The sequence below is a fragment of the Miniopterus schreibersii genome, assembly GCF_964146895.1.
Source record: "Miniopterus schreibersii genome assembly, chromosome: 2".
In the NCBI taxonomy this organism is placed as follows: Eukaryota; Metazoa; Chordata; class Mammalia; order Chiroptera; family Miniopteridae; genus Miniopterus; species Miniopterus schreibersii.
In genome coordinates, this window is record NC_138102.1 from 155,530,792 (window position 1) to 155,557,040 (window position 26,249).

General features: G+C 38.4%; 1 protein-coding gene across 2 annotated transcripts in view; it reads left to right on the forward strand.

Moving 5' to 3' along the window:
* The window catches only part of ITPR2 (inositol 1,4,5-trisphosphate receptor type 2), a 405,501-nt gene that overhangs the window by 132,903 nt on the left and 246,349 nt on the right, over nucleotides 1-26,249 (forward strand). For both annotated transcript variants that reach the window (XM_081129350.1, XM_081129351.1), the window contains exons 16-21: nucleotides 1,223-1,395; nucleotides 2,348-2,467; nucleotides 2,583-2,768; nucleotides 3,888-4,139; nucleotides 4,585-4,729; nucleotides 6,127-6,277. In XM_081129350.1, the coding sequence (XP_080985476.1) occupies nucleotides 1,223-1,395; nucleotides 2,348-2,467; nucleotides 2,583-2,768; nucleotides 3,888-4,139; nucleotides 4,585-4,729; nucleotides 6,127-6,277 (1,027 nt within the window). The remainder of the gene's footprint in view (nucleotides 1-1,222; nucleotides 1,396-2,347; nucleotides 2,468-2,582; nucleotides 2,769-3,887; nucleotides 4,140-4,584; nucleotides 4,730-6,126; nucleotides 6,278-26,249) is intronic.

The window sequence follows — 26,249 nt, forward strand, 5'->3', positions numbered from 1 at the left end:
GTTGCATGAGGTGTCTTGCCTGTGCACAGACTGTGGGAAATGAGCAACAGTGGCTTGGAATATAGGAGAGTTAGTGTGAAAAATAAAGAGCACATTAGATAATTCATGATTGACACTCCCCGATGGCTTTCTCTTGTCCCTAGCCTGACATCTGCGTCCTTTACGATGGCTTGTAAGGATCGGCCTCTCCAACCTCAGCTCTTGCCTCCTCCTCACTTACTACACTCTCCCTGCAGCGGCCGCCCTTTGTTTATAGATCACAGAAAGCTTGGTTTGGCCACCACACAGCCTTTGCACCTGCTGCCCCGCTGCCTGGGTGGCTTCTCTTCCCAGGTTGCCTCCTTTTTGTCATTTCATCATTTCAGTATTTTCATCATTTCCATCCTAGCTCAAATGTCACTTCCTTAGCATCTACTCCATCTAAAGTTGCCGCCTTTCTCCATCCCTTTGTTTGTTTCATTTCGCTTATCAACATGTAGGTTGATCTTATTTATGAGCTCATTTGCCCGCCTTTTTTCTCACTAGATGTGAGTTCTGCGAAAGCTTCTCTCTCTTGTTTGCTGCCATATGCCTAGTGCCTGGCATGAAGTGGGCTTTTGAGAAATATTATTGGATGAATGGATCTGATCAATGAAGTGATTAATCATATTATCTTGTTAGATAGCTTTTTAAAGATAAAAAGTGGTATGAAATTTTACCATTATTTTAAAGAGAAGATTTAATAGATCATTGTGGTATATCGTACCAAATAAAGAAATCACCTAAGTCTACCTCGGATTTTCATGTGACAGTATAGATCACAGAGTTATTTTCTTTCCATAATTATGTTAAAATCATCGGCTATGACTTTTAATGAGAGTTAGAAGACGGGCGTCTGTTAGGATGGTGAAATCCTTACTTACCATGCCATAAAAATTGTTACTTTAACTAGGTTTGTTTTTGTTTTTCCTACTTACACTTCAAGAGTATAATCACTCATAGTAAAAAATATCTCTACGTTTGTAATTTTTTGTTAAAATCTAAATTAAGTATATGCTAACATTTTTGTTTCCTTCCTCAAAAAGTCCTACTTATTGAAGAATGATTTACTTGCTCTTCTTTGGAGCGTAAGTTTTAGAGAGTGCTCTGCTATGAATCATTGAATCGGTGTTGCTGACCAAAACGGCACTTGTCATTTCTAAGCTGTTTGGCAGTGCATTCTGACGGCCTTTCTTTTTTGCAGGAATATATTGCTAAGAATTTCTGTGTCATGCAGTCCCAGATTGGTTATGATATTTTGGCAGAAGATACCATCACAGCTTTGTTGCACAACAACAGAAAACTACTAGAGAAACATATTACAGCAAAAGAAATAGAAACATTTGTCAGTTTACTCAGGAGAAATCGTGAGCCAAGGTTTGAAGTGGTTCATGCAACATTCTTTTCTGGGTGGGGGGGTGGCTTTCTGAAGTATTCTTACAATTTCTTAAAGTTAAAAATCTTTTATACTCCTTTCATGGACAAAACTAGGTGAGGCTTATTGCTATAATAATTATGTATGATAAAGAGTTGTTATTACCTTATAAGAGACCAAAACTGTTTCTAGACATATTTAAATGTAATTGATTATCACTCTGATAACTTATATTTTTTATAGGAGTTTATAATTTTTCAAAATATATTCACAGACATCGTCTCATTTAAACCCTTGCATGTTGTCATGAAGTACACTGGTTGTATATTATTATCCACATTTTAGAGATGAAGAAAAAGAAAACTAGAGAACAATTTGCCTAAGACTATCCCAATAATAAGGAATAGAATAGGTGGTAAATCAAGGGTTTCTGGTTCCGCATCAAGTTTCTTCCCATTGCACCATACTGCCTTACCTGGGAGAAACGAATGCAGAAAAGCCAAGCAGAGTGATAAAGTTTTCTTAACTAATTAACACAGCAAATAAATGTTAGAAAGTAGAAGTGGGCCTCTGATTAAGTGTGAACTGTATTCCTGTTTTTCTCAGTACAGCATTAGCTTTGATCTGTTTTTGTTTCGATACTCAGTTTTGGGGTCGTCTCACTTTAGGGCAGATAAATGATTTTCTAAACACCATAAGTCAATGTGCTGTGGGATGAATATCGCAAATAAATAGAAGTGAACTTATATCCTTTTTAGAAATATTTGTGTTAAATACAAATAATTTGATGTTTAATTTGTTTTTAATGCAGTAAATAAGCAACACATTTGAAAAATGTTGCATGGAGGTAATATTAAAAATATATCTTTAATGTTTGTTATGTCCCAAAATTTATTTTTATTATGATCTCATCAAATGTAGTTTATTAATGTTTAATTTATTTATTTTTGCCAGATTCTTAGATTACTTATCAGATCTGTGTGTGTCCAATACCACCGCTATACCTGTAACTCAAGAACTCATCTGTAAATTTATGTTGAGCCCAGGCAACGCAGACATTCTCATTCAAACCAAGTAAGCCCAGAAAATGGAGCATCTTTTTCTGTTCATTATTTGTAAGCATTGTAGTTCTTTATCATATCTGTTAGTGAGCTTCTTAATAGATTTTGTATGTGTAATTAATTTCAAGGCTGGTCTCAATGCAAATGGACAACCCCCTGGAGAGCTCCATCCTTTCAGAAGACATTGATGATGAAGAAGTGTGGCTCTACTGGATTGATAGCAACAAGGAACCTCATGGCAAAGCTATCAGGCACCTTGCTCAGGAAGCCAAAGAAGGCACCAAAGCTGACTTAGAAGTTCTTACCTATTACCGGTAAAGTTGTGTAGAGAATTGTCTTTCTCTGTCTCACATATTCATTGAGAGATCCTCTGAGACTTCTAAAAGATATCTAGGAAGAGGAAATTAAAAGAGTTGTCATTACTAGGGGAGCTAAAATATATAGTATTAAAATATTAAAAGTAAAAGTTAACATTTGTGTTCTCCACATATACCTCTTGCAATTTTCTGGTTTTCTACTAATTTGGAATTGTTGGGATTGCTGTGCAGCAAAGGGTTTTTTTCTATTACTGATTGGAGTGGGTACAGATGAGAGATATATGTGGCCCTAAGTAATGGGGTTGAGAGAGGGCTGGAACTTGGTCCAGGGAGGTTGATTCAGATGCAGATGTAGCCTCAGAGAAAGTTAGCCAGAAGTTTATAGTATATAGTGCTTATAAATATGTAGAGACCTAGGCTTAAGAGACACTGGCGTCTATCGTTATGAAAGTTCAGTGGTGGCGCACGACTGCCGAAGTTCTGGTGGTAGCTTCTGGTGGTCAGTACATTGTGAGCAAGAACCTAGCTGGTGTCTTTGAATTTATGGGATGAAAAGCAAGGCAGAAGCCTTTGGGCCAAGTTGGGCCCAAATGACAGGAATCTGACAAAGGCAGAGAATGCCTCTTGTTCCCTGGGTTTCTACAGCTGCAGCAACAAACAGAAGTCTAATCCTTGATCTCAGAGGCTGATGAATCCAAGTGTGCTGATGCCATTTGGGTTGATCACATTTGATTTGGGAACTGAGTGGCTCTTAACTTAGAGTGTAGCTACTAGAGCCCAGAGCTGAGTGCGACAGGAGATGGTTTCATTTGAGCTTACGGTCGTCAGGGTTTGTGTATGTGATCCTAGGAAACTTAGAACGAAGACTCATGACTCTCCACCAGACACATGTTGCTGGAACAAGTAAAGAAAATTGCAACTGAACGGGCATGCTGGAACAAGTTTCATATATATGTTGTTATTTGATTATTTATCTTACTACCCACAGAGTTTGACTCCAGTATCACATACTCTTGGAAATATTGGCATCATAAAAGTAGATACTGACTGATACTACGATGTTCAAGAACTTTATCAAGATAAAACAAGTAATATAATATGTTTATAATTTTTAAGGTACCAGCTAAACCTCTTTGCAAGGATGTGCTTGGATCGCCAGTATCTGGCCATAAACCAGATTTCGACACAGCTCTCTGTTGACTTGATCCTGCGCTGTGTGTCGGATGAGAGCCTGCCTTTTGACCTCCGAGCATCCTTCTGTCGCCTCATGCTCCACATGCATGTCGACCGCGACCCGCAGGAGTCCGTGGTACCTGTGCGCTATGCCAGGCTCTGGACGGAAATCCCCACGAAGATCTCAATTCACGAGTATGTTTGGAAAAATTTCTCGAAGACTTGACATTTAGTAGATGAAATAAAAATCAAATGACATCAATTTTGAAATAAAATATATAGAAAGGCTCTTCTTTGTTTAAACTCAGGTTATCTCCCAAATGAAAATATGATACTCTTTTTGGAGAGTAAAATGACAACCCTTGCTAATAGAAACATTGTTCTGGAAACCAATAAACAGATATCATACTGCGTATAGGCCTAACAATTTGTTAAGTGCTCACTGTTATCGTTTACTCTGAGTTAAGTGCTTTCATGTGTTACCTCATTTCACAATAGCTCCATTGTATAGATGAGGACACATCTAGAAAGGTTAATTATTTTACCCAAGCTTTAGAAGCCAGGAAGTTAAAATATGTATATCTTCCTGTTTTTAAATGATTGCAATCAATTTAACTTGCTTTATATTCTATCTTTACAGGTATGATTCCATAACGGACTGTTCCAGAAATGATATGAAGAGGAAATTTGCACTGACAATGGAATTTGTTGAGGAATACTTGAAAGAAGTTGTAAATCAGCCCTTTCCTTTTGGAGATAAAGAAAAAAACAAGCTGACATTTGAGGTATTTTGAAAAATCATTCATGAAGTTATTCAACGTTTTCCTGTCAAAAATCAGATACGTGGAGCATAAAGATTCTCCCCCTATAATATTTAGGATGCTTTGGTAATTGGGTAGTTTATTTCATGAAGGTATGATTCTCTCTGCCATTGATTATAAAATAGATTTGATGCTTTAATTATACCCGATGTCCAATACAAAATATTTTATTTATAATTAGCTACTGTTTTCCTTGATTTTTTGTTTCATTCCATTTGTGTAAGCTTCGTTGCATTTAATGAACAAAGACAGTTTTGCATATTTATAATATGTGTGGATACATTTTTTCATATCCATGGAGGTGATGTTTTAGCCTCATTAAACTGAATTGAAATACCTTTACTTATAATATCATTTTGGAGATATGGTGACAAAACTATAGTGAAGAATCTGTTACTTGTTACCTGGTGTATTTGCTACCTACGGGTGGGTTACAAATCACCCCCAATCTTAGCAGCCCAAAGCAACATACATTTAGTACTTCAGAGTTTCTATGGGTCAGTAATCAGGGAGGGTTTAGGTGTGGGCTTCTGGCTCAGGGTCTCTTGTGAGGTTGTAATCAAGCTGTTGAATGGGGTGGCAGCCACCTGGGGCTAGATGATCTGCATCTAAGCTCACTCACACGATTGTTGGTGCCAGACTCTCTTGTTGGATGTGTGGAAAGGTAGCCTTTCCACATGGTGCTTGTGTCCTTATGGCATGGTACCTGGCTTCCCCTGGGAAAGAGAGAGAGAAAGCCCAACATGGAAGTTGCAATCTTCTATGACCCAGTCTTGGAAGTAGCATGCCGTCACTTTTGCTGTGTTTTGTTTGTCACTCAGACTAACCCTGACACACTGTGGAAGGGGACCATACATTGGAGGCCGTCTTGGATGCTGGCTTTCACACCTAGTATGTCTTATAATGTCCAGAAGGCCACAAAGCAGCATAGGGAACATATATTTCGGGACAAATTTCATGGATAATAACCATTTATTAGAGCAATTCATTAATGTAACCATTTATTAAGTGGTATCCTGCTGACTTAAATAATTTAATATAAAGAAGTAAATCATTCTAATGTAAACTTCATTAACCACCTTTATATACCTAAAATCTTGTCTTCTTGCTTCCTTGGTGGGCACCTCATCTTTATGTGGGACTTTGATGAGGCTGACAAACTGGTCTTATTTGGATTTAATTCTAAACTTGAGTAAATTGGAGTTAGTGGTTGCTTTTGCAAGTATTTAAATTCCTAGTTGTTAAAGAATTAGAATGTGTAAAAATACCTGCACTAATTTAGATAATAAAAAATCAATGTTAATTTTAGTTCCTAATGTTTTTCTTTTCTTTTCTACCCTACCCCATTTTTAAAAATTAAGGTGGTCCACTTGGCTCGGAATCTCATATACTTCGGATTTTATAGTTTCAGTGAATTATTAAGGCTCACAAGAACACTTTTGGCTATCCTAGACATTGTACAGGTCCCCATGTCATCGTATTTTGAAAGATTAAGCAAATTTCAAGATGGAGGTAAGAATTTTTGAGAAAAGTTATATTTTTGGTATTGTTCAGAGGTGAGATATAAAACAAATATGCTGAGAAGTGGTTGTTAACCTGTAGCTACTAATATATGTGTATGAATTAAAAGTAATCCTGTGCCCTGGCTGGTGTGGCTCAGTGGTGAGAGAGTTGGCTTGTACACTGAAGGGTGGCAGGTTTGATTCCCGGTCAAGGGTATATATACCTGGGTTGTAGATTTGATCCCCTGCCCAGGTTGGGTGAGTGCTGGAGGAGTCCAATTGATATGTTTCTCTCACATCAATGTTTCTCTCTCTCTTCTTCCAACCCCTCCACTCTCTCTAAAAAAAAAAAAAAAAAAATCAGTGGGAAAAATAACCTCGGTGAGGCTTAACAACAAAAAAATAATCCTATGATAAGACTGAGTGATAATAGTCTGGATTTACAAACAAACTTCTCTGTTTTTAATGCTAAAACTTTGAGAGACAAATTTATGTCACTGTGTTCCATCTTTAGAAGTTAACATATGGCCAATCCATTAGGGAAAATATTACATGTTAAAACTAAAAACATCTTAATATTTGTGATCATTCTGGTATGTGACATATGCTGGCTATGCTGCATAGCAGGGCATAGAAAATGCAAAGAACAGGCCCTCTACCAGAGAAACAGTGAATGCAAAGCCAGTGTGGGAGGCAGTGAAGTGGATAAGAATGGGCTTTAAGTCAGAGTGCCTGTATTTAACTCCAGCCTTTACCATTTATTAACTTAGGCACTGCACTTACCTTCTCTGAGAGTTCCTTTTCTCATGCGAGACATGAAGACAATAATACTAGTATCTTCCTCACAGTTTCCTTGTGAGAATTAAGTGAATGTATATAATATATTCAGAGCGTTTATAACAGTGCTTGCTCATAACTCAATAAAAAATTTTTTGATGGTGATTGTCTTTATGTTGTATGCCCTGAAAATCTCCTGAGGTAGAGAATTGTTTGCAGAAGGTATACTGAATAGTACATTCAGGAAATACACCTGTAGGGAAGGGAGGAAGGTGGACTTGGGTAGACAGAGAAGCTGATCCACAGTGCAGGTGCAGCTGAGACCTCCGCGGATCCTATAGGGAGCTCTGGAGCTAGGATGGCCCATCGGAGTGGTCACAAATTAACACAAGGGGGCTGAGCTTTGGATCCTTGCATCCGCCAGCTATGGACTGCTGGCTTCGTCATGGAGCTGGTGTGTAGCTGTGGGAAAGGCAGTTCCCTTTGGGGAGAGTCACTCTAAATGACAGCTGTGAGAAGTCAGCAGCCATGATTCCCAGCAACTGGGAGAAGAGGTGCCTCAGCTCTGACGAGGGGATAGGAGTGCAACACAGTGTATCTACTACAATATGCACTGCAAGATTTAAAAAGTAAAACCAGAAATGTAATTTCAGAAATAAGGAAGGAATACCTGGTTAGGAATTATAAATGAGGAGCATCCAGGTATCTGAAGTAATTAATTGATGCTGTCTAAATCTCAGTTCCTTCTCCATCTTCCAAAAAGATGTAGAAGATCAGTAAGAAACAAATTCAACCACATAATTCCCTCACCTTCAGCAAAACTAGAAGACAGAGGACAGTATAAACGTCAGTAGCTATATATAGAAAAGTAACATCAGTTTTCAGCAGAGCTGTCTCATGAGTTTTCACTGTCAATCGTTGTGGACAGTTCTGGGTTTCTGAAAAACCTGTATGGAAGGGACAAGAGGGGACTGTGAAAATCACCCTCAGAAAAATAAAATCTATCCTAAGTGTGAAAATACTGAAAGGGAATCATGTAGATATAAGAACACAGAGTAAAGAGGAAGGGACTTGAAAGTACACAGGTATCAGTGTGGGGGAAAAATGCTTCCTGGGGTAAACAAGATTAAAAGTAAGGCAAAGGCACCCTTTAGTTGTCTTGTTGGTGAAGGGAAAAGAGTGAAGTGGGGAAATCTATAATACCACAAGATAAAATAAAACAAAAATTTGAAGGAAATATAACTCCTCTACTCCCTACCTTGCCCCACGCCCAAAAGCCACTTTAAAGAAACTGCACTTCAGGACACAGACAGGAGAGGGTGCTCTTGAATTAAAGATCATGTAAACTTGCTCATTGTCAACCTTGTCCAAGAAATGGCTAGATGTAATCAGTCTTCATTTATATGAAACTACAACAAGATCAAAATAGAATAGAGAAGCATAGCATTTCAGTTGGTGGAAATTCCTCTTTGAAAAGCAACCATGAAACAGAAGAAGATTGTAACACGATACTCTAAACTGAATTAAATGCCTTCAAACTAATAATGGGATATGAAAAACACCTTGAATCACAAATTCAAAAGCTAAGGTTAGAAATGAAAAACAAACAAACAAGAAGAAATGAAATTAAAGTTGATTGAACTCAGGAAAGAAATAGAATAAAATGATAGACTTTATTTTTTTATTTAAAAAAAAAATACAGACTAAATTACAGTGTATCAAAGGGGCAGTAGACTTAAATAAAAGTTTGATATGCACCATTGAATGAGGCAGGTGGACAATGAGGAGAATGTCAGTGATATAAAGAAACAACTATAAAGGGTCAGAGAGAAAGTGGTTGAAATGGAAGAAAGGCAAAGAAGAGCCATCATGGGAATAATTGGAGTCCCTGAAGAACAACAAAATGATGGAACAGAACTGATATTTAAAGTTACAATGAAAGAAAACATTCTGTAAATAAAAAGATAACCTGAATTCTACATGGTGAAATTGTCCAGAATGGTTATTTCCAGGACATAGCAAAATAAAACTATTATATATAGTATATATTCAGAGAATGCTAAGGGGGAGAGAGGAGCACTTTGAAAACAAATGAAAAAAAGGAGAGGAAAAATGTTTCTTGGTATAATGCTTTTACAATCTTCAGTTTACTTTAAATTACACCATTCTTAAAAAGTTAGAAGTTGATCTTGACTTTTGGACTCAAGTGCTTATAGTTTACTTGCAGAATTTTTCCATAAAGTATTTTCTTCCTCTGAAAATTTGCTATCTTTTTTTTTAATCCTCACCTGAGGATATATTTTTATTGATTTTAGAGAGAGAGGAAGGGAGAGAGAAACATCATTGTGAGAGAGAGTCATTGATCAGCTGCCTCCTGCAGGCCCCCGACTGGGGATCGAGCCCACAACCTGGGCATGTGCCCTGACTGGGAATTGAACCCCGATCTCCTGGATCCTAGGTTGATGGTTAACCGCTGAGCCACTCCCAGCCAGGCAAAAAAAAAAAAAAAATTGGAATTTTACAGTCTTCACTGATAGGACTTGGAGGTGGAATGGGAAAGAAAGAGGAGAATCCAAGATTATTCCCAAGTTTTGATTAGCAGAGGGTGAGTGTGGTACTATTTATTGAGGTGGGAAAGACTAGGGGATGAGTGGGCTTGGAGAGAAAGCCAGGGTTTCTGTTTGGACATGTTGGCTTTGAAATGCCTATTGGCATGTAAGTGGAGTTTTATGTCAACAGTTGGATATATGAATGAAACTTAGGGTGATGTAAGGGTAGGAAATATAAATGTGAGAATCAGTGCATACCAGGCATTGAAGATAGCAGACTGAGGGTGGTCACGTAGGGAGTGATTGTTGATTGGGAAGAACTGTGGCCTTAAGATTGCATCCTGGGGCACTCCAACATTGACCTGCGAGATGGAGCAGGAGCCAGCCAGACACTGGGACAGAGCGGCTGGTGAGTAAAGAAGAACATTGGAAGAATGGATTGTGTTGGAAACCAAATGAAAAGTAATGCTAGATAATCTAAATTGGTTGTTGGCTTATAGAAATACACTCCCTCCATAGCTAGTAATCATTGAGCACTCTGTGTGCTGAGTGGTTGTACGTGGATTACCTCCCATGTAGTGTGACTTGTGCTGAACTGTGACACACACTATTTTACTCCAGTATTAAAAATGATTCATGATCACTTTTATAGCTATAATTCTCTAAGAAACTTCTTATTGTGCTGATAGAAATACCCATGTACGTATTGCATGAACTGAAACTCAGAGGTTTATTCCTTTGAGACTGGTATGTCATGCAGAGTAGCATTTCTTCATTTGGGGAAATGCATTTTCCTAATTTGTGGAAGGGGTGTTTGTGGATTTTGACTATATTTTTGGAATCTAAGTGTGCTTATCCCCCTATAAACTAGTAAATATCCATGAAATATGTTATTCCAGTTCTTGTTGTGTTGAAATTAATTTGAATTTAGTTTTAAGATCACTTTTATTTTTTAAGATCACTTCTCTTGATATCTGCAAATTGGAGCCTAAATTATTTCTTTTATACATTCTTTTGATTGGGTACATGATGTAAACTGTGAGAAAATATAGTTTGTTGTTAAGCATGATTTGATAACAATTATAATTATACTACAGATGACATGTCTGAGAGAAGCTTTCTTCATTCCTCTCAACCCTAAAAGTTCTTCTCAAGGAGTCATTTTTTTGCTGTTACTAACATCAGATACTTATTTAGTATCATTAACTTGCATACATTTGGAAGGACAACGCTTTTTTAGTAAAATGTTCCAATCTAGATTTATTTGGAGCATATATATTTGCAAGACAAAAAATAAGGTACTGTCCTTTTTGGCAATATTGCCTTGAGGTACGTTTGAAAAAGTGACTGTGTGGCTTTATTTTTACACAACATAAAACAGGAAAGAATGGACTTCACATGGACAAATTATTTGCTCATAGAGTTGCCAATAATGCAAATGTATTGAGTTATGCACGGATTTCAGATTGTTTAGTAAAAAGTTTCCTTTTAAAGTACCAATATAGGAAAGCATATTCAGAGAGATTAATTAACTTGCCTAAGTTCCCTTAGTCAGTAAATGGCACTGCTAAGAATTAAAGTGCAAGAAATAAGTCTTTCTGTCCTTTACACCACTTGATTATTTGTCCATTGAGATATTTTAGAAAATCATTTTTGAGGTTAGAATTTTGGTAATTTTGGTTAAAGTTAACACTTATGTAAGGGATCAGTCTTATAATACATTCTTTAAAAAAACGAAATACAGAGTTCAACATAAGAAAAGGGGTAATGCAACATCCTGTGCCTCTAGATGTGATGCACACAACATCACTGATCTAATATTCCTGACAAAAAGATTCATAATCTCCAAGTAATCATGAGGAATTATCAGAGAAATATAAATTGTGGGGTATTAAATAGAAAAACTGACTTGAACTCTGAAAATGTCAGTGTCATGAAAAGTAAAGGCTGAGTAACGGTTTCTGATAAAAGGAGATTAAAGGGACATGACAGCTAAATACAATATGTGACTGTGGATTAGGAAAAATATTATCTACAGAGACATTATTGGCACAGTTGGTGACATTTGAATACGTATTATACATTGGGTTGTGGTCGCGTTATCAGTTAGATTTCCTGGGTAGTGTGGTTATGTAAGAGAATGTATTTGTTTTCAGCAAATACATGCTGAAGAATTAAAGGTTAAAAGGTCATGATGCCTGCAACTAACCCGCAAGTGTTGCAGGAAAGATACAATACATACATGCAGAGAGAGGGAGTGTGAGAGAGGAGGGAGGGCATGAATGTGTCAGAATTTGTGAGTCTAACAATTCTGGGCGGAAGGTATTATAGGGATTCTTTGTACAGTTTTTGCCGCTCTTCCCATGGACTTGAAAGTATTCCAAAACAGAAAAGCGAGTGATTTAGGTAATTAGCCAAGCAGGAAAATGATTTATTATGTGTAAGATGACACTTCAAACTTAAAGCATTATCTTCTAGCTCTACTAGGAGGTGTGTTATTATAGCTGAGCTCTGTTAGACTATAAATTCCTAACAAAAGTTCTATTAGACTCTATAAATTCTTAACCAAAGAAGCAAGAGAGAACATATTTCTGGAATCTCCAAATGCAGAGACAGGATTGTCAGGCCTGGGAAAAATTCCTGTGGTGCAGGGTGAGACAGAGGTTGATGCCAGAGAGGAAATCCCGGATTATGGAAAGTACCTGGCGAAAAGAACTCTTCTTTTCAAGGACAACTCACTGGGGCCCTTGCAGCAGTGTGGCCACATTACAATACCCAGTGTGGTGTCAGCTTGGCTCTTTTATATTCAAGTGATCTGGATTATATTTTCCTATTTTAGTGAAACCTTATTTTCAATGGGAAGTCATGTGCAAAGCACAATTTTTTCAAAATAGGAAGTAATTTTATAAGCATTCTTGCTAGACCAACCAGTTCTTCAAGCAATGATAACAGTTTTCTGTTCTCCTACTGTGTCTGGAAAATTTTGTACACTAGAACCAGGTCTTTTTTTATGCTTCTGATCCACTTACCTCTTTTTTTTTTTTTTTTTTTTTAATATATCTTTATTGATTTCAGAGAGAGGAAAGGAGGGGGAGAGAGAGAGATAGAAACATCAATGATGAGAGAGTCATTGATCGGCTGCCTAGCCCGCAACCCGGGCATGTGCCCTGACCGGGACTTGAACCCTGATCTCCTGGATCCCAGGTTGATGCTCAACTGCTGAGCCACGCCCGTCCGGGCTCCACTTACCTCTTACTAATTCTGCCCCAGCCCAGTAGGGGTTGGACCTTCAGAGAAATGTGTTCAGTAGTTGTTCGGCAGGGCCGACCCAGGGGAGCAGAAGGAAAAGGCTTACCGTTCCCGGAATTCCATCCTGCGCTGGCCTCAGTGGCGCCTTTCTTAAGCAGGGTGTGCACGCGCAGCCTTTGTTTGTGTTTCTGGGAAATCCTGCTGGTTTCGATGCCCGTGATCGGTGTATCAGGTGGTGGGGATGGCTGGCTTGGAAAGTGGCAATTACAGAAGTTTTCCTCTTCTGGGTCCTTGGGTACTGTGCAGCCCGTCTCCCTGCCACTGTGAGTTGTCCTCATTCTAGAGCTGGTTGGGGGTCTGAGTCAGGTTCCCAGGCTCTGACTGCTCACCATCAGGGTGGCTTTTAGTTGGCACACTCAGCAGAAATTACTAGGCTCAGAAGCAGCTTTTCATTTTCCTGCCCTAAAGGTGGTCCATTCAGAAAATTATCCCTGCATGCTCACATGGAGACGCAGGGAGTGGCTCTGCCTGGCTTCCCCTGCAGTGAAATGGGAGATTCTGATCTTCAGCACTATCAATCCAGTACCTTTCATTGGCTGTGCCTCACTTAAGAAAAGAAATATTGTTTCCAAACAAATGTGTTCATTCCCAGCAGGCTATGCCGTTGAGTCAATTTGCTTTGCCTAATACCTATCATTTGCTCTCAGTGATTTAAAATGCACAGGCCCCATTCAGTATAATTGATCTTCTGGGTTGAAGGATTATGTCAAGCAGTGCTCTTTTTTGTCATGTATAGAAGTTCAAAGCAAATGTGTAAACTGGCTGATAAACTGGGTATTTTCAATATACTTTTGAACGGACATTTCATTTTTATTTTTTTAAATATATCTTTATTGATTTCAGAGAGAAAAGGGAGAGGGAGAGAGAGAGATAAAAACATCAATGATGAGAGAGTCATTGATTGGCGGCCTCCTGCACACCCCCGACTGGGGATTGAGCCCGCAACCCAGGCATGTGTCCTGACCAGGAATTGAACCTCGAGCTCCTGAATCCTAAGTCGATGCTAAATCACTGAGCCATGCCCGGCCGGGCAAGGACATTTCATTTTAAATGCATTTTTTCTCTTTATGCTTGCTGAAGGGTACACTCTTGCATGCACACGCTCACATCACACACACACAGTCTAAGGATTGGTATTGCTACTAATTGAGACTACTTTACAGCAGGGTGGGTATATATATTTTGTTCTACTAGAAAGTCATTTAAATAGTTGAGGACAAATGTGAATCTTATACATTTTTCTAATGAGCAACATAACATGTAACTGACTGGAGAGAGTATCCTCTCCATTTGAATAGAGTATAGAACTTGACACAGTCTCGTTTGGGTCTAATTTGTATTTATTCTTTCAATATCCTTCAACTTACCTGTCTGTTGTTTGAATGGAACTGGTGTTCAAATTTGAACCCCAACATGAAGCAATAAAGTCATAACCACTGGGTGACTTTTAGGCCTAGTTAGGTGTCTCTGCCATCATTATAATTTCTTTTCATAATCTTCTCCCTGCCCTTGAACTCATCACATGTGAAGAGGCAATATATTAGAAAACTGCCAAAAGACCAAACAAGAGCAAAATTGTTTCTTTTGTCTTCTATCATTTTGCTTTTTCACAACTCCAAATTCTTGGGCTTTTCCATACTCAAGCCCTGAGATGTGGGCCGGTTCCCAGTTAGTCACCAGATAATCTCTTTTGTTGGCATGTATGTTATAATATTGAAAATGGGAAGCTGCTAAAAAAACCCACAAAACAATGGAGAATTCCATTTACTATTAGGATTTTCTTTGAGATTTCAGATTTGGAGCTGAAGTATCTTAGAGAAAAAGATACAATAACCATAGCCTGAAATTATCCCCCTGCTCTTAAAGCAGGCGTGGGGAACCCTTTTTTCTGCCAATGGCCATTTGGATATTTATAACCTCCTTTGTGGGCCATACAAAATTATCAACTTAAAAATTAGCTATAAAAAAGCTCCTAGATTTATTGAATTTCGAGTTCCACCTGCGATTGCCTTGGCAGGGCCAGGCCGAATGATTTCTCTGGCCGCATAAGCCCCACGGGCCGTCGTTCCCTACCCCTGCCTTAAAGGATTGGAGCTGCGCTGGGTGACTTACAGCCCTGTGGGCCCAACCCAGGGGAGAGATAAGGAGGGTGAGTAGTGAGAGGCACTTTGGGCATAGGTATGTCCAAAAGCACCCCTTGCCCTAGGAGACTTGGGGAAGAGAGCAAGAGATGCTAACTCTCCATCTAGGCCAAAGAACCAGCTGCTTCTTCAACCTAACTTTTTTTTTTCCCCTTGTCAGAGACTTCACATGATCCACCTTAAAATGCTTTTTCTGGCAGCATAGTTGTTAAAAAGGAGAAGGGAAGTTGAGATGGGAGGTGGAGCAGAAACATCTCTTAATATTGTTATATGGGTGGGAAAGGAAGAAAATAGTTGCAGGCGAAAAGTCTGCCAGAAAATGTTTCTTCCTTTATAAAATTAGGAGGGGAGTCTACATATGATCTTTATAGTTGCTTTCAGTTCAAAACTGTGATTCTTCGAAGATTAGTATGCAATTCTCATTCACACACTGGTTTTCTTTTTAATGTGTGTTGCAAAACGCTCCTGTAACAGAAACCCATGAAGCATATCTCCTGGTTAGTAGCTGTGGTTGCTCCGTGTAAAGACACCAGCTGGAATGCCTGGAAACCAAAAGCTTTAGTTCACTTAAAATATTGAGTATGTCTCAGAAAAGCAAGCAACAAGGGACTTACCTGGGTGCCAGGCGAGACTATGAGAAGGTATACATGAGGAGGGGGTTGATAAGAAAGAACAGAAGGAAGGGTTAGTACAGTGACCATAACCGGAGGGCAAGTACCTAAGGTACGAGCAGCTTCATATGAAGGACTCTTTAGTGTCCCTTCATGTCCTTTAATTTTTCATCTGACTGAACTCTTTTCAGGTCTCCGAGGAGTGTAAGTTTGCCATCGTGTCCACAGTGCTCGGAAGTGTTAGCAGGGTTTACCTGCAGGGGAAAGATACCACAATTACCATTGCTTGTTTGAAAATCCCTTTCATGGATTTCTGGACTTAATTTTCCCCAGCACCATTCTGCCTCTCCAGATTCCCCATTAGATGGCCTTTTTCTACCGGGTGTCCCTCACCTCCGCTCTCAGCGATGTCCCTGTTTCAGATAGAGCTCTCTTATCTCCACTGTGTGTCTTTTCAGGTCTCCCCATATGCCACAGCCTTGTGCCCACACCTTCTCTCTGTCCAAATCATGTACTTCTAGTAAAGGCAGCTTTAGCCTCAAAGAAGAGGCAAGAACAAGCGTGCAGTCCTACCACAGTGGTGGCTTCCTCTTGTCCCTCTGTGGCTGTGTGTACAGTAGTTTCCCCTCGTTCACAGGGGAGATGACCCAAAACTATGGATAGTACCAAGCCCTCTATATGCTTTGCTTTTCCCTATATATGGATTTTTTTTTACTTAAAGGAAGCACTTCGTCGCTTCTCTTTGGCATATCCAAATTGCCAGCATCGCTACTCTTGTGCTTTGGGGTCATTGTTAAGTTAAATAAATTAGTTAAACACAAGCACTGTAGTATCGCAACATTCAACTTGATAACCAAGAAACCTACAGCGTGGAGACACTGAACAAAGGCATGATTCACGTTCTAGGAGGGGCGGCAGGAGATTTCATCACGCTACTCAAGCGTGACTCGCAATTTAAAACTTAGGAATTGTTTATTTCTGGAATTCTCCATTTAATACTTTTGGACCATAGTTGACCACGGTTGACCATGGGTAATTGAAACTGTGGAAAGCAAAACTGTGGGTAAGGGGGGACTACTGTACACTGTCAGGGGAGCATGCTCTTTTCATGCCTTGAGATTCTTTCGCTGATTTTTAAGTGACAATAACCATGACAACAGTCTCCCAGCAGCTCTCGAATTACTTATTGCAGGCTGTATTTCCTACGAAGCCAACTCTGAGATAGAGATTAGCAGAAGGAGATTTATTAGGGAGAGCTGCAGGATCAACACCCGTGGCATGGATGTGAACAAAGCGGGATTGGGCAAAGTGAGAAACCGGGTTGTGATGCAGCCGTAGTGGAAGCCTCTGGAGGCCTGAAGTTGGGGTGTCCTTTCAGAGTTGTCTCCCACTGGAGTGACGGGGCCACCCTGGGATGAGCAGGTGGCCTTGCTTGAGGAGCTGTGTCCAGACTAGTCAGCCTCCATAGAGGGCTGACACTTCAGGGATGTCCTCCAAGAAGCACTTGTAGCAGCTGAGGCAAGAGTCGTCCTTTCCTCAAAGGAAATCTGGGCAGGCCCATCACAGCACCCATCACAGGTATCTTCCAGAAAAGTGCCATGACTGGAAAAACTGTAAGTTAAGAGGAAGATCTCATAGGAAATAGAGATTAGGGAGGAAAGTAAAAATGATTTGAAGGCATTTAAAAGCATAACAAAGTTCTATGTAGGAAGAAAATTTTCTGGAGTTTACCGACTTTGAAATGCCCCAGAATCACTGGCGTCAGAAACCCACTGTGGGCAGCCACTGTTTTTTGAAACGTCTTCAGATGTAAGGGAGGTTTCTGTGACATTTTGATCTCAGTCTGGCTCTCCCACCAGCTTTGTGCTGCTCTGACTGCCCCTGGAAGTCCTTTCTGGCTTAATGTGTAGTGTCTTTGACACTTTTTTTTCTGCTTAAACTGTTACAAGTTTTAGGAAAAGTGCCTGTGTAACTGTTAGGTTTTTTCTTATTTATCAGTGGTTCCTAAGAAGACCTTCCCCTCTCTCTGGGATTAATTTTCTCTCTATATATATCAAGAGAGTTTCAAACACATGATCTATACCAGATCGTGTTCCTTTAAAAAATCAAATGCATATATAAAAGTAGGTGAAGAATAACTATGTAGTAAGTCTACTTTATACTGAGTTTCTACCATGTGCCAGGCCAAGCATTTGGCAAGGGATTACTACATAAGGGTATCTATGATTTATATTCAACACCTAGCACACCTCTAGATCTTTTGCCTATTTTTATCTTTAATACTTATCACAGTCCAGCAAGTTAGTTAGTATGGTCACTATTTTGCCCAGGAAACAGGCTGTTAGAGAGGTTAAATACTTTGCCTAAGACCATACAACTTGCAGCTTGCTGAGCCAATTTTTTTTGTGTTAATCTTTACTGGAGGATATTTTTCCCATCAATTTTTAGAGAGAATAGAAGGGAGAGAGCAAGAAAGAGACGGAGAGAGGGAGAAACATTGATGTGAGAGAGGGACACATTGATTGCTTGCGCCCTGCACACTCCCTGACTCAGCCAGGGATTGAACCTGCAACCTAGGTATGTGCCCTTGACCGGTAATCAAACCTGCGACCCTTTGGTGGGTGGGCTGATGCTCTAACCACTGAGCCACACCCGCCAGGGCTGCTGAGCCAAATTTTGAATTTGGATTTCTTTACTTTTTCTTCCTTTTTAAATAATAATAATAATAATAAAACACACACAGACACACCTTATAGCACACACCCTATAGCTCTATTTTATATTGATGCTGTTACCACACTGCTTTCTATACAGATGATTTTTCATCTGCAGAGACTCTGTTTTCCATTTTTCCCAAGAAAGTGTTGTATAAAACAGTAGGTGTTTACTAAAGACGTTGATTTAGCTTGAAGTAATGGTACAGGTCAGATCAAAACAAATTTTTACACCCAGAACCCCCCCTTTAGGGATGGTGGTTTGGCTTGTCTCAGAAACAGAGTTTCAGTGATAAGTCTTAAAACTTTACCACTTAAATATCTCTTGAAGCTGGATGTTCCTCTTCATTCCCTGAAGGAGATTTCTCTGCGTTCCGACATAAGGATCCTTCCCAGTCACACACTCCACCTCCTTTCCTAGCTCTCGTCGTCTCTAGGGGATAATAACGGTTTCCTTCAGATGGTGCCCAAGGGTCTTCATAATTTGGTTAGATCTCTCTACTTCTAGTTCTTGCTGTTTCCCCAGTAATACTGAACTATTTTCTTAAACACCTTTCTATGAGCTACTTCTGTATTTCGTACATACTTTTGTAACTTATCATTAGGATGAACATATGTAAGTCATACACCTGATATAAATAGACATGCATTTGAAGGACCAAAATATTTAGAGATTCTAATATTCCAAATACGTATTTGTGTCTTTCTTTTGTTAATTTTGTAATTATTTTTTTGTAAGTCTGTTTTTCCTAATAGACTTACAAAGGGCTCCATGACTCTTACAGTCACTCCCTAGATAATTCAATAATAGAGATTCAAATATTGATGGAGAGAACCAGAGTGAGGAGAGAAACTATGAAAATAGGTTTTATTTCTGGTTCTGTAGCTGACTTTTATGATGCCTAGTAAGCTATTACATACACACTTGGCTTTCAAAATTATCTATTGAGTGAAATGCATTTGGTGAATTATATATAAATTACATATTTTCTATAAATATGCATGTATTTGAATGATAAAAATATTTTCTAGAGCTTGGCATTCCAAATATATGATTGTTTTTCTTTTATTACTTATGAAATTTTAGTTTGGCTTTCCAAACTTCCAGTGAGTGGAAGATAACATGACAAATGCCAGTTCATATTAAAATACTTCCTAGTATTTTGTTCCTGCAATTTTATGTTAGCAATTTTAGTGATTAATGTTATACCTTTTCAGTGATCTCTGATGCATAAACTGAACAGAGTACTATGGTTCAGATATTCGTTTCTTAACTGTGTTGGTTAACATATTTCAGAAGGACTTAATGAGTGTGATGCCTGCACAATTTACATGCTACACTAAGTCAGAAGTGACTCTATCACTTCTTTATAGTTCTCTCTTAGACACATAAAGTTTTAACACGCAAAGTTATATTTGTTACACTTCGTAGTTTGTTTGACTCAGTGGAGGCAGAGGACTCTGAAACAAAGTCAGAAATGAAGGTATCATCATGTTGTGTTTTGGGTTTTGGTTTCTCCAAGGTATCAGCACACAGTAGGTGAAGTTTAGTGGGGGAGTCTGTTTTTATTCTTTAAGCTATATAGTGACTCTGAAACCTCTGATGTTACCTAGGAGTGATATGAATGACTGCTGGCACCCAGGAGGTGCTACTAATACTAACAAATTGAGTTTAGGACAAAATTGATACCTAGGGATGTCCTCAGAAAAAGTGAGAATGACTAAAGAGGACCATTTGTCCTCACCTCCTCTCCAATTGTTTTCTCAAATTATAAATATTGTTTGATCCTCAGAATCTGATGCCTCCAGGTGTTAGTTAATACCCTGGGGTAGACTCCCCAGTTCTCTCAGTTTCTGGTCAAGAGAGTACCCATCACCTACAATAAGGCACACTTTGGAACCCAAAAATAGATTTATAGCACCTCAGCAAATAAAGGGATTGTAGAAATTATTTACAGAATATATGAACTTCAGGTCTTCATGTAACACCCTTTACAAATGGTCATCTAGGATCTCCTCTAACCACCTGAGTAACCAAGGCTTTGTTGCTGCAAAAGGCAAGTCTCTCTTATTTCCAACAGCTCCAATTATGAGGTCTCTCTTGTTCAGTTATCTGAAATATACCTCCCTCTAACTTCCAGCAAGCAGCCCTAGTTTTGTTCCCTGGAGCCACATTGACGTCTAACATCACTTCCACGTGTCAGCTCTTTCTGTGTGTGAAAATGGTCAGCATGCCACCCGAGCGTTTTCTCCGCTCTGTGTAGTCATCTGCAGTTGCTTCAGCAGTTCCTCTTGTGACTCATATATCGTTGATCACTGGTTTGACCAGCACAGAGGCAAGGACAGTTATTTTCTCAATCATTCTGAATGCTTCACTTTTGTAATGCAGCCTAGTATAAAATGACTGTTTCTGGTAATGATGACATAATATTGATTTTTACTGAATTTGAACACAACTAAAGTTCTAATCTGTGCTCTGTTACATCACATTTTCCCCTTCATAGTCTCAGTTGATTTTATTTGAACCTAAGTGCAGGGCATTTTATATTTTCATTTTACCTTGTTATATTTAACCTATCAATTTTCATGTGGTTGATGTAGTTGGGATTTGATGGAGTCATTCACTATGTTAGCTATCCTCCCTTGTATCAAGCTGTCTTTGCGTTTGAGAAACATGCTATTTCACCCATCACTGACAAAAATATTTGGTCAAGGCAACAACAGAGCGGAAAGAAGCCAGTGGTCCTTCTGCACTTTAACAATGATTGCTTTACTAGTACTCTTTGGCTATAATCATTGAACTCAAATCATCTCTGTGAAATTGTACATTATTCAACATATTTACATTACTCAACATATGTACCTCTAAGAGCTTTTGTTGGTGGTGGTGAAGGGGAATGTAAAGGGCATTAACTGGGGCAGGGCACAAAGGAGATTGCTGGGGTAATGAAAATGTTCGATGTCTGGGTGACATGCGATTTATATGAGTGAAGGCCCTCCCATGTCAAAACTTCTGAAACCTTTTATTAAATATCTGTGCATTTCACTATATTTAAATTACACCTTAATTATAAAATTTATTTTAGTATGTAAATTCACTTGAATTACCAACTGTTGAGAATTAAAGATCAGCTTTGCAAGTTAAAATCTTGAGGTTTGGAATACTGAAATGACTTTGTCAGTCTTTGACAGTGATGAAATCCAAAATAAGATGTAGAACTCAACCACTGTTTTGTATGAATTACTTTTCCAATTCATCCTTTGAATAACTCTTCTTTTGGGTGTAGGATGGGAAATAATTTTCTTCTAACCCATCTACTTGATATTCAGAAAAAGATGGATAATAACATTGCTGTATTTTAGTAACATGTTTTCAATAGGTTTTGCCTTTGTTCTATTTCTAAGCTCTTGGAAAGTTGGATTCTGTAAATGAGTTATCAACACAATGTATTCAGTGAGTGTTTATTTAGAATGGAGAAAATTAGGTGTCAAATTATCTATTTTGTCCATTGAGCACTCTTCATAAACTCTCCTCTGAAGGACTTTCCCTTTTAGAGAGAGATTGTGTATTAGTCTTGCCATAGTGTAAGAGGCTGTGAGCTATGATAATGTTTTGGAACTACATGTATTCATTCATTAGTGAGGTGGTGACCACTATAATAGAACAGTGAAATTGAGAGAGTGGTTTTTCAGAGGTGTAGTGAAAGCATGCACATGTTCTCCACTTTTTATTTTGAAATATAGCACCTTACAATTATAAGGTAGTGTTTATTCTTCATGACTTTTTTTCACATGTTATATAATTTTATTCTCACAAGAAATTAGAACATATTTTATTAGGATTAAAATTCTGAACATTGGACGATGAAGTAATTTGAGAAAGATCACACTACTCTAATCTCAATCCTTCACTCCATTCAAGTCCTAGGTCAAAATTATATTTCTTCAGTGAAGCTGCTCTTTATTTTCCTTATCCTAAGATAGTATTCCCACTTAAAAACAATTTCCTGAGCAATTTTCTATACTGCCCATGCTATACTGTTACTGTTGCATCTGCTTTTTATTTGTTCTTAATTTCTTTTTTGGACGTGGTTTATGTTCTCCTAGCCATATTGTAAATTCTTCTATTTCTCTTAAGTCCTTCCACCCACTGTGTTCCTAGTAAAGAGCCAGATGAACATTGGCTTCTTAATAAATACTTTCAGAACAAGGGATGCCCTTAAAATTAAATTGTGTAATATAAACAAAATGCCACAAGTAGTGTGTGGCCCATTATGTAGTAATAACTGGTTGGATAAGATCACTTGGGAATAATGTGAGGGAATTTATTACATAATTAATAGTAATTCCACATTTTCAGTACACATTGTTAATTAGAATATTTTCTTTCTGCATTTGGTAGATTTTCTGAGTTCTAGTATAAAATCTTTGGAAACTTACAAGGTGATGGTCTTTTAGTGAAACAACATGGTGTTGGGGGAAAGATGCATGTTGCCATTGGTTGACTTGAGTCTGAGACTATGTCACTCTGACTACGTAAAGTGGAATGGGTTCCCTCCGCTCCCTGCCCTGCCTTGAAGTGTGTATGTGGCCTCACAAATGGGATGTGATATGCTCTCAATAAAGGTAGATTCATTGTTTTCCCTTAACTCACTGTTATTAATTTTTTTTCTTTTTAACAAGTAAGTTTTAAAATAACATGAAATTATATATGCTTTTTGAAGAAATTTAGGAAAGTACAAAGGAAAGCAAGCACCTTAAAGAAAAATAGCGTACCTTTAATGTAATGATATTTAATATTTATGCAAGCCTTATAGAAAAGTCGTTCTCATTTTTAATAATTCAGTTGTTAACCTAATCTTTTTCTTTTATTTGTGTATTAATCTAACAAACATTTATTGACTGGCTATTGGTTGTCAGGCATATTCTGGGTGTTGGATAGAGCACTAAACCAGGCCGAATCCCTGTCTTCATGGTGCTTCTGTTCTTTTTGAGGGGGGGAGACAATAAACACAAAAACAAATATAAAATATGACGTGTGATGATGATAATGTCATGACTGACATGTAAAGCAGGTGTGTGCATCCAGGGTGATGGCATTCCTTCTTTGGAGAGGGTACCATTGATCTGAGCAGGTGGTATTTTACCAGAAAACCGGAAAGGACTGAGGGAGCAAGCCCAATGACCAACTGGATAAGAGAACTCCAGGCAAAGGAATAGCAAGTTTCCTCCAGGTCCAGCACGTGGAGTAAAAACTTGATGAGGACAGGGTATGGAGCTCTCCAAATCCCTGTGCTCTAACTTTGAGCTGGGAGTGCAACTCATCTGTTTTCTTCTTAGGGAGTTGCATTTTGTTCTTTCATTTAATCTATGTTACCTATTCCTCTTCTTATATCACTAGCTTAATTAAGGCTTTGATCTTGTGTTAATGTTTTTGTTTTCTTTGCATACTGAAAAGTTTTTTATAACCCAGGCCCTTAATCACTGGGAGAAAGCATTGCTGCAGAGAATGTTTGAAATGGAAAACTTCTCTAGTTCCAGAGTGTAGGCGTTTTCGAGCAAGCGGAGGTTTGTGAGGAGCTGCTCAGCAGGAATCGGGAGTAGGAAGACTTCCCGAATCATATCTTTATGGTTTAGCATCATTGTGTTTCAAATGAATTCAAATCCAGCTGTAAAAATATGTTTCAGGGAAATAAGAGTGGTTTTCAGATTATCTGTATTTTGGCTTCTATTACTATAAAACATTGAGCTGACTTCAGTAGTCCCAGAACAAGTGTATTGCTGTGAACAATTATTCACAAAATTCTTCTAATCAGAAAGCTGTTTTCTCTTAGAAATGCTCAAAAGGTTGTTTATTTATCTGAAATCTAAACAACTAGAAAATTCAAATTACCATTTTTATTCTTATGTGTTCATGGGAAAAAAGTATTTCTAAGAGGAAGAGATAACAGATAAAGATGACTTAAAACACTAGTGGACAAGGTAAATTTAAATCATCTCTGTAAATCCATATAACTGTTAACGATTGTTGAATCCAATAGTGATCACCGGGAGTAAAATGACTATTAAGTAGAGAAAAATTAAATTACCCTTAGTACAGCTTTAGTGTTATGTAAATTCCTTATTGCTTCCCAGGTCTCTAGAATTGGTAATGTAAACTTGGCTTACTGGAACCATCAAAGTAACAAAGCAGTATATTCTCAGTTCATTCCCAGTCACCATTCCTAATATGCACTTACTATATCTTTTAAGGGAGTTAGGATTAGTAAAAATATCTATAGAATCATGTAATGAAAGAACCTCAAAAGTCCATCTACTTTTTTTTCTAAGCAATTCCTTCATACTTTTACCTAATAAAGATGACTCCCATTTTTTCAAACTACATCTGCACACTTTATAGATAAATCCAGATTCTGGCTTCTGGGTGAATATTAAAGACTTGAATTTCTAGAGTATAGTTTGTCCAGAGGATTTATATTATAATACAGTAGCCTTTTGACTGAAAAGTAATTATGGTTGAGAAGAGAAATAGTAAGGCTTCTTCTTTTGCAGTGTTGATGTCTGATCACTTCTGACTTAGTCTAAATTAAATTTTTTTCTGTGGAAAAATGGGTATCAGACTTGCATGTCTGTGATTTATGAGGCATTTGACTTACGTTTTTCAAGCTGTAGTTGTTCACAATTTAAGCACTTCTCACTGCCCAGCAGCTCCAGAAAATATAGCATCTTTTAATTTGAGACCTCTGAGTTGGCCATACATCGAGATGTTAGGAGTTTTGTGGCAGCCATGTGCTATAGGCATCTAAGGATGTGGGACAACTGGAATGAACCCTCCCATTTCATTGACAACATGTGTTACATGTTATTATGTTTCTGGCCATCTTTAGATTTTACTTTCTTGGTGACAGGATCTATGTTTGAGGGAAGAATTGTCTGGGCTAACTTTCTGTGCAATAACCATGTGGATTAAATGATTATTTTCCATGCAAATCTAAATAAGATACAGACACTGGGGGTGCCAAGGATTTCTGTGTGATTCGGGTAAGAATAACAAAGGAGCCTGTTCTGTGTTAGTGGTGAGAAAGCATCTCTTGGAGGCGAACACATATACATACTCGAATCAAGTTTCGGATAAATGTATTGGTTGAACACGGATGACCCCAAATCACTGCCAGCACCCAGATGTGCATCCCTGCAACCCATGTAGCACACAGTGGGGGGGATTTGGAAATACTCAATTTCTACAATTGTTTGTGAACCACAGGCAAGGAAGCATCCTGCCTTGAGGTTATTCTGATAAAACAAGGCTGTCTGAAATTCTTTGTCTCAACCTTATCCAAACTTGGATATTACCTTCCATATTTTTTGCTCCCCGCCACTGTTTTTCACTTATGCAAGCATCAGCGTGATAAAAGGTTCTAGAATCTCAGAGTGAAAACCCAAGTAAATTTTTCCCTGGAAGATCCCACTCTAGAAAAAATGTTAACTTCCTTGCCTACTTGAAAGTATGCTATTTGAGCACCAACCTCTCTGATGTATACTCATTTAAGATATGGATAAGATGATAAACTTTAAAAGGTGTTCCACCTTTTACAATGTCTAAATAATAGTGGTTACCAGTGGCTCAGTGGTAATTGTTGTCTGTCTGCATGGGACCATCAAGATCCTTTTGGGTCATCTTGTGAATGTTTTCCTTTTCTTTATTTGTTTGCCTTTGGATCGTGTAGGTATTCCCACAGTTTATATTCTTGACTTAGAGCTGAGCATTCTATCTCATCCCATCTTATTTCCATTGCCCTTTCTCTTGGTTTGCACCCTGAGACACTTAGGGAAAGGAAAATTCTTGGCCAGATTCTTAGGCCTCTGCTTGAGGCAAAGCTC